Raw genomic sequence first — 13,091 nt, 5'->3', positions numbered from 1 at the left:
TATTTGAGCACCAGAACTATAGTAACAGTATTAGAAAAAAAAAACAAAAAAACGCATGTGTCGTGCAGTGTTCACATGCAGCTTTTGAGTCCAGATGCCAACAATACGCTAGTTGTTTGGTGTCGACTTGGTGTGTCTCCACCCTAACGAAACACTATGCATCTGCACACATGTAGTCTTGTATGTCAACATTGTTCTTTCATTCATTAAAGAGCCCCTATAATGGGTTTTTCAAAATGAGCTTGCATGCAGTGTGTAACAGCACTAAGTGAATAAAAACATCCAGCTGAGGTTTAAATCTGAAAGTGCACAGTGTTTAAAACTATTGATTATTTAACGGAATAGTCAACTAAGAGTCAAATAAATGAATCGTGTTGGGTTCGGATCTTTTGCTTGAACGCGTTGACATCGATACAATACATCACCAAATATGTATTTCCGCATCCGGTAAAACATGAACGCGCCTTTCCCTTTAGACACTAGCGGAGAGCAGGGCATCAGAGGACTGATTATGACGCGAATAGATGACAATCACTGATGGAGATTTGGCTACAGGGAATAAAGGGCTAAAGTTCATTTTCTCATCGATAAGATGTATTATAGATCAGTACTAGTACTGTATCTCTCAGGTTAAATCTCTATGGGGCTATTTACATATTGCATCCAAAACCATATTAAAAAGACATGTGCTTCTTCCTTAAGCAATTTAATTGAGTTACTGAACTCGCGTTATTTGTCTTTGCTATGGTCACCATCACCTGTTCCTAATTTTCAAAATAGTTCAACTTTTGCCACTGTGTGGATTAACACAGAAAGTGTGTCGTTATTACTTGGGGTTTACATTAAGAGTAGAGTAATAACAGCGTTGCTTTATTGCATTCCTGCATTGGACTCTCACACAGTCACTTGTACTACCCAGTCGACCAATTACAACAGACTGGGTCATCGGACCAATCACAGCAGATTTGTCTCACACAAAGGAGAGGTTTGGGAACAAATTAATTGCTGAATGAATCATATGGGAGTCGTTGGTATAACTAGGTAAAAATAAATGCATATTATAAGACAATGAAATTGTTTCCTTTTACGCGTATCAGCCTTCTGTTGGAGACCCCTAAAACCAAAATATGACCTTTTATAACCTTTAATTCTTTCCTAAATGTAGTCATTGACCATTAATTATAACCACAGGGTTCATACAGTCATGGAAAACCTGGAAAAGTCCTGGAATTTTGACATGGCATTTTTCAGGCCTGGAAAAGTTTTAGAAAATCAAAACCCATCAAGTTTTGAAAAAGTCATGGGAAACAGATATCTGTATACATGAATATAGGTTAGTTGTCTTTACTGCTTTTCTGTCCTTGGTCAGTCACATACTCTCACATTATTTGTGCAATGTAAGTATTATCGAAATCAATTTTACATAATAAATATTATTTATTTCTGTAATAAATTTTAACATGTATTGTTTTTTCCATGCATATGTACACATTGCATGAAACATTAAGTCATGAAAATTTTCTTAAAAGTTTTGGAAAAGTCATGGAATTTTAGTAGTAAAAAAGTGTAGAAACTCTGCAACCATCATTCATCTACTTGACAGCCATCACAAAAGTAACAATTATTTATTGTTTATAATATTATTCAATGACAATTACTAAGTGACGCAGTGGCGCAGTAGGTAGTGCTGTCGCCTCACAGCAAGATGGTCGCTGGGTCGAGCCTCGGCTTGGTTGGCGTTTTTGTGTGAAGTCTGCATGTTCTTCCTGCGTTCGCATGGGTTTCCTCCGGGTGCTCCGGTTTCCCCCACAGTCCAAAGACATGCGGTACAGGTGAATTGGGTAGGCTTAATTGACCGTAGTGTATGAGTGTGTGTGTGAATAAGTGTGTGTAGATGTTTCCCAGAGATAGGTTGCGGCTGGAAGGGCATCCGCTGCGTAAAAACGTGCTGGAGAAGTTGGTGGTTCATTCCGCTGTGGCGACACTGGATTAATAAAGGACTAAGCCGACAAGAAACTGAATAAATAAATGATACTATACTGCCCTACAGACCCTGATAGACCCACCCTAAAGGCATTCCATGAAGTAAATAAAAAAGTAGTTTCGAGGGGTTATGTTTTTTTAATGAAGATTACGAGCAAATACATTTTTACTAAATAATTGTGTTAAAAGTGCACAGATACATCATTTATAACAAACGCTACTATATGTGTCCTTCTTATTTGTACATTTTGAATTCACGCCGACTTTAAGATGGAAAAATCATCTCAAACTTTAAGAGTTTTGCAGTTGGATCAGACAGAAAGCTTTGATATGAACTATCCTGATGCTTTTAAGGTCTTAATGTCATTTTGCTTAAAGCAGAAGAAGAAATCTCAGCCGAAATGTGACCAGGACTAGTCAGTGTCAGGACCCGTCTTTCTGATATTTCACATTCTTTCTTTGTTTATTTTAATGGATTCTCTCTTTTCTCTCGGCTGCTGTAGGTTCTGTACCAATCACTTTATCTAAGACCAGCCCCAGCCTGCATCTTTTATTGATGCCACGTCTGTCTTTGAATAATTTACCTCACCGCATCTGTAGATGTGTGCTGAAACTTTCATAGACCTTGTGCCATTCTACAACTTTGGAAAACGACGTACACTCACCATGAGTGTATTCTGTCCATGTTTATTTTCAGATACTTCTCCAAGCACGCACACAAACACACTGCTCAAATCAAGTCAGCGGCTGTCATTTTATATTCCGAACTTCAGCCCTAATGACTTTCCTTTCCTTCCACAGAATCTTCCAGAAGGAACGTCCAATGTCGGCTCAATCAAACTAACATACATATCCAAGGTTTGTCATTGCTTTGTTATTTCAACTGTTGCCAACTTGATGTTCACAGACATGAATGATACTTCAAATCGAGCTTCTTGTTTAGAAAATGTATGCTTTTTTACATGTTCCAGATGCACTTTTTTCTCCAGAGAAAAAGAGAAAGGGGAAAATGTAATCGCTAGTCTTGTGTTGTTACCTTAAATTTGACAGCCATGAGAGGTCCATCTATCTCTATGTATTATTAAACAGCCTTTTCTAGACTGCTATATAACTAGAGTCTTCATCTAATGTGAATGCGCACTCAGTCGTGTCCTTCAGGAGCAAAATCTTTTTATGGTTGAAATGGATTCAGTATATATACATAAAGCCTATAGGGCTTTGCAATTATGTATTGTCTATAAACATGTTTTTCTCTTGTTTTTCAAAAATAAACCAAACAAAAGCCTACCTTGAAAATTAATGCTTTCACTGATCTTTATAATCTGTTTTAAAGGGGACCTATTATGTCAATTTTTACAAGGTCTAATATAAATCTCTGATATCCCTAGAATATGTACAGGTATGTGAAGTTTCAGCTTAAAATACCACACAAATAATACTATACAAAATAGCATGCGTATCTATAATAAAGCTTATCGTTTGATGTTATGTCTCTGGGATTGTGTATATTAATACATGGTTACCTCGGTTCATTTCCAAATGAACTGTGCCCTCACTGAGGGCGTGATCACGTTAGCTGAAATGAGGCGATGCAGGAAAGTCCTTAATTTTTTACAGATTACATAAAAAGAGATTATTTGTTTTCGACTTGAAAGCGTTACTGCAAAAATTGACATCAAGTAGACTTCAATCTTTCTATCGATGCATCTCTCATTCTTCTTTGTTGAGTTTTTGCTGAATTTCAGTTCATTTTAATGACGTGTTTTTTCTGACACAGTCTACATGTTGTGCGCGTTTCTTGCAGACGATTGTAATAACAAAGCCTCATGGGCGAGGCAGCATTAACTCTAATGAGCTCAGACTGAGAAGCTAGACAGCATTGGTTTCATACTGATTACTTTATCAAACAATATTTGTTTTCAACATGCACTCACTGCATTTAAAGTAGATTCTTCAAGCTTTCTATAGATATGTGTCTCATGTCTGTGTGTTCTGTTTTCGCAAAGTTTCAGCACATTTTACTGACGTCTTCAAAAAAACAATTCACGGACAGAGAAAAGACAGATTGCCTACACTGTTTATTATCCTTATTTTGCAAAAGCACACATATTTGTTGTCATTGTGAGTGCACACAATAAAAAATAGACACCTAACAGATTCGATTGATGCAATGATCTTATCTGTACGATTAAAACTGAAAGTTTAATTTAAGTTCATTTAAGCATTATGAGAAAAAAACAGTCTTTGACCCCTGGTGGTTAAATGACAAAGTTAAACAATACCACACAAGTGTGTCTTTAAATATCACTTGATTAAAAGTTTGATAAACAAGAAAATTGCTTATATTTCTTAAATTTCAAATCAAATATTGTCAATGTTGCTTTTCAAATAAAGGCAATACATGGCTTAAAGCACAGGTGTAAAACTCAGTTCCTGGAGGGCCGCAACTCTGCACAGTTTAGTTCCAATCCTAAATAAACACACCTGTTCAAACTAATAGAGTCCTTCAGACTCAATTAAACCTACAGGTAATCCCGCGGTCACACTAGAGTTTAAGCTTGGGAAATTTTGTCGTACGGTGCTGCCAAAAAGGCTGGGTAATTGGTCCATATTCAAATTTCTGTCCAGACATGTCATGTTTTGGTCTTCGATTGGTCTTGTGCAATCACGTGATGTGTTTTCACAGGTCAGAGTTCACCGAACTTGAACTTTGCAACGCAGTGAACTGCAAAACTTGTTGCACAAGCTGCTGCATTCACATTCATATGAATGGATAACTATGTGACCACAGCTCAAGTATGTTGGAGCATGGTTGGTTGGAACTTAACTGTGCAGGGCTGCGGCCCTGCAGGAACATTGACACCCCTGATTTAAGATAATTTACCCAAAAAAGAAAATGATATCATCATTTACTCATTGACAGGGAAATATCGATCTTAATTTGACCTGAACGTTTTTCTGCTTGCATGTTAAAGGTGCAGTAGGTGATCTGCCAAAATGCCATCCGTTAGCATAATATCTTTGAAACACAGTCCATCCCCTGTTCTCCAAAGCCACGTCTCCTAAAATCACGAACGCGAACAGAAATTAAACTTATTACTAACTGTGCGTTCACACCGAAAACAGTGAGAGCATTCAAGGTCGCTCTGGCCACCCTAGCGACAACGCTGTCTGCCTTCAGCTCAGGCGGCGAGAGCTTCAAAATTTGCTATATAAATCTCGTATTTAAAGGGGCCGTTGCAGCGTATCAGTTACATTCCTGCATAAAACATGCTTTCTAGCGTGAAAATGTTGCTCTCTTCTTATCAAATTCATTTAACAATGGAAGATCAAGTTGCATGTGCTGTGGCTTTGCTCTACTTAATTATCCAATGTGTCCATATGTATTGTCGCATGAGATTCCCGCTTTTTTAAAGATAAATATATATAACATTAACACAGATCATTAACTCGCCAGTAACTTATTTAATGCATGTTCCTGTAAGAAAACATAATAAATAATTGAAAACCCGGCAACGGCAATAATCAAAGCCTTGGGAACAACTGTGGTCGGAACCAAAGTTCACAGGTCGGTGTTCTCTGAACTCCTCTCAAGCGGTGGTTTTCTTCATTCTGACTGCTTGCCGCCGAACCCGTCATAGCTTAATACCATAAAGTTGACTTGATTTCAACTCTCCTTGACGCCCACACTGGTGAAGATGCGCCACCCTGCTTCTCGTTTCTTATCCCCGCCGCCTCTCATAGAAAATTAATGACTTCCGGCTACTTTGACGCTCTCGCCACTTTCGGTGTGAATGTACAGTAAGCCATACTTGCATACTATTTCAGAGCAAATACTTAAAGTAGCATAGTAAACAATATAGGGAGCGCATCACAGGTTGTTCAAAAATGAACCAATGTAAATATAAAACCATCGTCACCTCAGAAAAGCAGGCTATAGAATAGTGCTATTTACTGATGTTTTGTTGTTAAACTAAATAAAAATCTACATTATCGATGCTGTAAAACGTTCCTTATGAAACTGAAAATAATCACATCTACATGTTGCTGGAAGATTTCAGTCGCTAAACAACACTTTCGAGCATAGAACCCATTTGTAAAACAAGACAATCTACATTTTAAAACATAACATTACCTGTCTATAAGAAATACTACCCGTGTCGTCCTTCCTCCAGCGTTTCTCCAATATTGCCTCAGGATTTTAAAAAGTTTTGATTCAGCATTTGTTTTTACAGCTGTCACTCTCTCTTGTGTCCATGTGAACACTTATGATAATTATGCGAATTATCGGCCGGACATATTTTAATTGGACTAGCATGTTTTTAGTCTTATGCCTTTACCAGAATATAAAAATACATATAAAAACATTTAGATAATTTACTTTAATCATTACTATTAGAATGTGAAGAGACTTTCAACCAGCACAACAAGCAATGTTTCTGAAGACAATCACCTACTGCACCTTTTGGGGTAATATACAATCTGTGCCTCATTGGAGAATAAAAAATCTGAAATGGGAATTTGTACAGTTTAATGTTATTCTGGGCTAAAAAAAGTGACAAGTAACCATTTACTGGCAGTTTTAATTAATTTATTTTTTGTCATATTGTAATCTTAAGGCATTTATTAAAATTATACACAGCATGTGTACTGTAAATACAGTGTAAATGCATTTAGGCTACATCTGAGCTGCAAAAAATTATCTAAACCCCTAGTTAAATGTACTTCTTTTGGTTCCATCCCAAAGAGGGAAGAAATCACTTTCGCGAACGCTCATGCTCAATCTGCCCAGTTGGTGGAATGAACTCCCTAACTGCATCAGAACGGCAGAGTCACTCGCTGTCTTCAAGAAACGACTAAAAACTCAACTATTTAGTCTCCACTTCACTTCCTAATCTGCAATTGCCTCTCTGGATATCACACTAACTGTACCCAAAAAAAAAAATACTAATACTTTCCTTCTTAGACTTTACAGACCTGAAACTTGCCTATAGCACTTATTCATTGTTGCTCTTATTGTGTAAATTGCTTCCTTGTCCTCATTTGTAAGTCGCTTTGGATAAAAGCGTCTGCTAAATGACTAAATGTAAATGTAAATGTACTGTATATGCTGCCACTTCTGCAGTGCAAAGTAGGATTTTTAATTAACATTTAAATAGACACATAAGTGGGGAGAAAAAAAGGTATTTATAAATGTTTTTATATTTTTCCAAGTTGTTTAAAGAAAAGACGGGGCAAAAGCAAAAAACTCTCCTCAAAATATCTCAGTTTATTAACAAAATCCTTGCAAATAATAAAATATTTTGTGTGAGTATTTCAGTACTTCAGTGCACCTTTAAATGTGTGTGTCTGTGTGTAGTGTGTGTGTAGTGTTGTGTTGTGTTATTTATCTGCTCTTATTTTGTCCTTAAAGGTTAGCGATGCCACCAAATTGCGACCAAAGGCAGAGTTCTGCTTCGGTAAGCAAGCGATTCTTTCTCCATGTCAGACAGAGGAAGCACTATGTGGAAAATAGAGGCGATTAGAGAGCGTGTTAGACCATGAACCTTAACCCTGAGCTATTGTTTTCGAAGATCAGAACCAGAGAGAATCACACACTAGGGGTTCTGGGACTGTACCGGGTGGAGAAGCCACTGTCAAGAGTGTGTGTGAAACAGCAATGTGTGATCAACATAATACAGAAACACAACCTGGTCACAAAATGAGGTTCTGTTGAGGTGTTTAATGAAGGAAGTGTTTTTTTTTTTTCTTTGGCGTTTTACTACTTCTGCTTTTTTATTGGGTTTATCTGTAATCATTTTTTATGTTTGTCTTTGATGCTGTGCTTGCATCATGTATTTTTTGTGTTCTATAACGCAATGCTAAAGCTAAAAGGAGTTAACCTTTGAAAATCTGTATCTTGAGATCCTGCATTTATTAAAGGGGCTGAAATCAGAGGACTTATCTGGTTTATATCAGTCCTGTCAGAGCAGAGCTCCAGCTTTACGAATCAAATGTCATTTATAATGGCCCACTTCCACAATTTAGACTGGTTTCATGAAGATCAGTACCTTTTCAGTTCTGATTTTTAAGCATCATTTGCGTATCAATATTTATTTAAAATTAAGTTTTCCTAATTTTTATGTCTTTGTAGTTTTTATACATTTCTTTTCAAGCAGCTTTTAGCCTAAAGACACCATTAAATATGATGGAAATTATGTTAATATTGCAAAAAGGCTATAGTGGTAAAATAAATTCTGGTGTGCACCAAAAAGTTAGTAAAACGTGATAACTGCCCTTTAAAATCTAAGCCTTAAAAAAGGTAACCCTCCTTACTTCGCTTCCAAATGATGCACCAAAGGAATCCAAATGAGCCAAAAACATGATCTGTTTTAATGTGCTGTGTATTCAAAACAAAAGCAGCAGAGGCCAAACGTGGAACAAAGATGAACCATTAAAGAGATAGTACAGCAAATTGTTAAAACAAATTGTCATTAATTCATGTCATTCCAAAGCTGTAAGAATGTTTTTCATTTGCCAACACAAATTAAGAATTATTTGTTGATGAAATGCAAGTGCTCTATGAGCCTCCACTCTCTAGTGCACACAGTAGGTTCTGCATAGCCTTCACATACAGTTAAATTCAGAATTATTAGCCCCCCTTTTAATTTCTTTTTCTTTTTTAAATATTTCCCAAATTATGTTTAACAGAGCAAGGACATTTTTACAGTATGTCTGATAATGTTTTTTCTTCTGGAGAAAGTCTTATTTGTTTTATTTTGGTTAGAATAAAAGCAGTTTTTAATTTTTTAAACATCATTTTAAGGACAAAATTATAAGCCACTTTAAGCAATTCTTTTTTTTTTTCGATAGTCTACAGAACTAACCATAGTTATACAATAACTTGCCTAGTTACCCTAACCTGCCTAGATAAACAAATTAACCTAGTTAAGCCTTTAAATGTCACTTTAAGCTGTATAGAAGTGTCTTGAAAAATATCTAGTAAAATATGATATACTGTCATCATGGCAAAGATAAAATAAATCGGTTATTAGAAATGAGTTATTAAAACTTTTATGTTTATAAATGTGTAGAAAAAAAATCTTCTCTTTGTTAAACAGAAATTAGGGAAAAAAATAAACAGGGGGTCCAATAATTCAGGGGGGCTAATAATTCTGACTTCAACAGTAGTTGCTTTAGGCCAATGAAAAACATAAAGGCAGCATGCCTCAAGCAGCATGACACATCTATTACAACCCCGCCTACTGCAACGGAAGAGTGTCAGAAGGTTTAAAACAGTACATTTGTCATTTAGCCTTTTTAAACTTATCTTTGCCTTAAAACGAAGATCAAAATTGAACTGCTTTGAAGTATACAAGGACTTTTAATACTTTGATATTGAGTGCACATGGGTGGTAGGTCTGGCATAGTCTTCTAAAGTCACATACTTTTCGCTGATGTGCACCCTGATGCTCACCTCTAAAAAATGTAGCAACACCTAGCGATGATGCCGAGCACAAGATCTGTGATTGGTCAAATTGGTGATGAGTGTGGGTAGGGCCTAGAAAATAAAAACTATAAAGACAAGAAAATTAGAAAACTTGTTTTTTTTCTTGAAAATTTTTGGTGTAATGCTACGAATCACGAGTTGAAGACAGTAAAAGATCTGTATATAAAACATAATGAGTAAGGGACAATAATTAAACAGACGATTTTATTCAGTGGAAGTCAGAATTATTAGCCCCCCTTTGAATTTTTTCTTTTTAAAATATTTCCCAAATGATGTTTAACAGAGCAATGAAATTTTCACAGTATGTCTGATAATATGTTTTCCTCTGAAGAAAGTCTCAAGTCTTATTTCTTTTATTTCAGCTAGAAAAAAGCAGTTTTAAATTTTTTTAAAACAATTTTATATATTTTTTTAAATATGTAAAAAAATATATTTTTTATATGTATATATATATATATATATATTTAAATTCAAGCACGCAGCGTTTAATTTAATGTTTGGTAAGTTCCTTCAATAAAATACACTAAAAGTAGATGAACCAAGTTGTGAACATTGTTAACAGCAAACAAGAACATGAGTGATTGTTTTTTTCCTGTTTCAGAAACAAAAGTACTGGATTTTAATGTGAACACAGCTTTAGACAGAAAAAGACTGACTAACACTTAATACCACCAAATCTATGATACCACATTCATGTCTATATTTTTGTGCTGCCCTACAGTGATCAACGCTGGAATGAGGAAGTTTTACTTGCAGGCCAATGATAAGCAAGATTTAGTGGAGTGGGTCAGTGAGCTGAACAAAGCCACCAAAATCACAGTAAGTCCCTGATTCTGGATCTTTTTTTTCTGACCTAATCAAATTGCAGATTTGAAAAGCTGTATGCATCTGCACTCAAGGCAGGCTTAACAATTACTTTCGTTAGAGGCTAAATAAAAAATCCAATTTTGTCATACAGATACGCACAAAACATTAATTTCTGTAAAACCTACTCTCAAGAAGTTTGGCCAGAGGGTAAATGGTCGTGCCCAACTGAGCCTGGCTTCTCTTAAGGTTTTTTATTTTACTTTCGTCAATCGGTAAAGTTTGTTCCTCGCCACTGTCATCACTCGCTTAGATGGTTTGGGACTTGTGGAGCTGCGCATCGATGGATTTGCTCTTCAGTGTTTGGACTTTCAGCAGTGAAAAGTATACCACACTGAACTGAACTAAACTAAACTGAACTTCAACTCTGAAAACTAGACTGATAGAGTTTCAATTTACTAGAACTTCCATGTTAAGCTGTTTTGACACAATCTACATTGTGAAAGCGCTATAGAAATAAACAGGAATTGAATTGAATTCAATACTCTCCCAAACAAAACACTGTGGCTTTGTAAACGAACGCAACACTATATCATTCTATTATTTTGTTCTTTATTTTTACAGAGATCAGCAACATATGCTTGATACCTCTTTGTTGATAATGCTGACATAGAAAAAAATTCATGGCCAGGTATGAACACTGAACAGCCTCTTTGTGTAACAGTTAAGACTGACCTGTTGTTTTGGGTTAGAGACAACAGGTGTTGTGATAGTTTATTGATTAGTGTTTAACCTGAAGGGCTGAACACTGAACTGCCATGTCTTTAGGAGCTGCCAGAGCCGCATTCTTTTTTAGCACGCCATTAATGGCTGTAAGAATGGGATTTAACCACAGCAGTTCGAAATATAGTTCTGCCAAATGGCTAAAAGTTATCTGTATGATTGTCATGATCACCAGCGATCGTGACTCTCTAGAACGCTGGATTGCATGCACAATCAATTATGGACTACAAATCCACAATTGTTGGACTACATTTTCATACATGCACTCAGCTCACACACACGTTTCCTCATTCTGACTGATTACACACACACCCCGGAGGATTGTCAAGGACTAATTACTCACACTATTTAAGCAGCACACACACTCCCTTTGCCGAGTCTGTGACATTACAACGCGTTTTCCTTGTCTTGTTTTACCGTGATTTGACCGTCGCCTAGTTTATCCTTTTATCCCTGCCTGCTGCCTGCCTTCTGACCTCTCGCCTGTTGTTGTACTACGATTCTGGACTGCCTTTTTACATCTTTTTGCACCCGTGTTGACCATTGCTTGCCTGACTTCCGTATTAAACCTGCATCTGGATCCGAACCCAGGTGTCAGTGTCACTCCCCATGTAACAACGATGGTGAAAAACTACATTTCTAGTGGAACCATCCTTCTGCAGTCTTATATAGAAAATAGAAATAAGGGCAGTATTAATAGCTTTAAATGTGGGAGAGCATTTCTATTATGTGATTGTATTGTATTTCAATATAGAGCAATTAAATATTGATGTTAAATCAAAATTAAATCACAAATACTTGAAAATAAAATTATTTAATTACAATAATTCGATGTGGTTACAGTTTAATTAGTTACAAAATAACTGTATAAAATGATAAAACATGAAATAATAAAAAAACATGATACTAATTGTACCCAGCTTAAATGTAAAATACAGTTACCTGAGAGAGAGGAAGAGACGGGGAGGGAGGGAGAGACGAAGAGAGTAGCCCTTAAAGAGAGCCTGATAGCAGTAGAGTCAGACAAGATAGAGTCCAGAGCTGGAGAGAGGCAGAGCAGAAAAAGCACAGGGCAGAAAAAGAGACCAGAGCAAAGCTTACCGACTATTTTGCCTCTTTCGTCACCATGGCTGTTTCTCAATTCCATGAATGCAGAGAACGGACTTGCGTTCTTGTGGAGACCGGTCTTGCCAGGTGTCCTCAGAAGAACGAACTCAGGAGACCGCAAGGACAGAGGACGCGTCCTGTGAGAAATGAGATGCTGCGTTCTTCCTGATGGTCACATGGCCTTCAAGTGTTTTTTTAATGGAAAATTATTTAAACATTACAGCATCCATTCAATGATTTACTGTTTTTCCCCTTTTTAAAATATATATTGTGCATAAAAACATTATAAGTATACGTTGCACAATATAAATAAAACAGATTTTAATACAAATTTCAGCAAACAAACACCCTTAATGTGTTTATTCCTTTATTAAGATGTCCATGGTAGTGTTTACCTTCACTGTTTCATTTAAGGAAACTCCTGAGGTAAATAAGTTATATCTCTGAACTTTAATAATAAATCTAAATAAAATGCTGCGCTTCCCACCTCCAGTCGCAATAACTTCTTGGACCTCTGGAGCAAGTTTGGTGCTCAAGTATACACCGGTGCGTCCTCGATATCAAGAACACATCCGAGAAGTTTCACGCGTCCTCCGTTCTTGCGGTCTTGAGTATTGGAACTGAACTTTGGCAGCTGATGATGACGTTACATGAGAACACGAGGACGCAAGATCACTGAAGAACGCATATTGAGAAACAGCCCATATGACCACAGCCCAAATACTGAGACATTCAAACTGACCAATCAACATGTGTTAACATTGTAAAACCCCTAAAGTCCACATATTAACCAGGCCCTGATCTTATCATTATCTGCCTTTGGAATCGGTATGGACCTTCTTAGTAAAAATGCATATGATAATTTTCCTCCCTAGAGCTGTATTTGCTGAACCATAAAACTATTTATTAATTTCCTCTTTCAGTG

General features: G+C 36.6%; 1 protein-coding gene across 11 annotated transcripts in view; it reads left to right on the top strand.

Annotated features, from left to right (window-relative positions):
* Window positions 1–13,091, top strand: part of plekha1b (pleckstrin homology domain containing A1b) — a 101,494-nt gene that overhangs the window by 45,592 nt on the left and 42,811 nt on the right. For all 11 annotated transcript variants that reach the window (XR_015503931.1, XR_015503930.1, XR_015503932.1 and 8 more), the window contains exons 3-5: window positions 2,785–2,841; window positions 7,397–7,442; window positions 10,194–10,291. Coding sequence is in view for 5 of the 11 variants with exons in the window: in XM_087275953.1 (XP_087132079.1) it covers window positions 2,785–2,841; window positions 7,397–7,442; window positions 10,194–10,291 (201 nt within the window). In the remaining 6 variants the exon portion in view is untranslated. The remainder of the gene's footprint in view (window positions 1–2,784; window positions 2,842–7,396; window positions 7,443–10,193; window positions 10,292–13,091) is intronic.

This window comes from Danio rerio, chromosome 12 (assembly GCF_052040795.2).
Source record: "Danio rerio strain M-AB ecotype USA chromosome 12, GRCz13ab, whole genome shotgun sequence".
In the NCBI taxonomy this organism is placed as follows: Eukaryota; Metazoa; Chordata; class Actinopteri; order Cypriniformes; family Danionidae; genus Danio; species Danio rerio.
The sequence above is the reverse complement of the archived record's forward strand: the minus strand, read 5'-3'. Positions and strand labels throughout refer to the sequence as shown.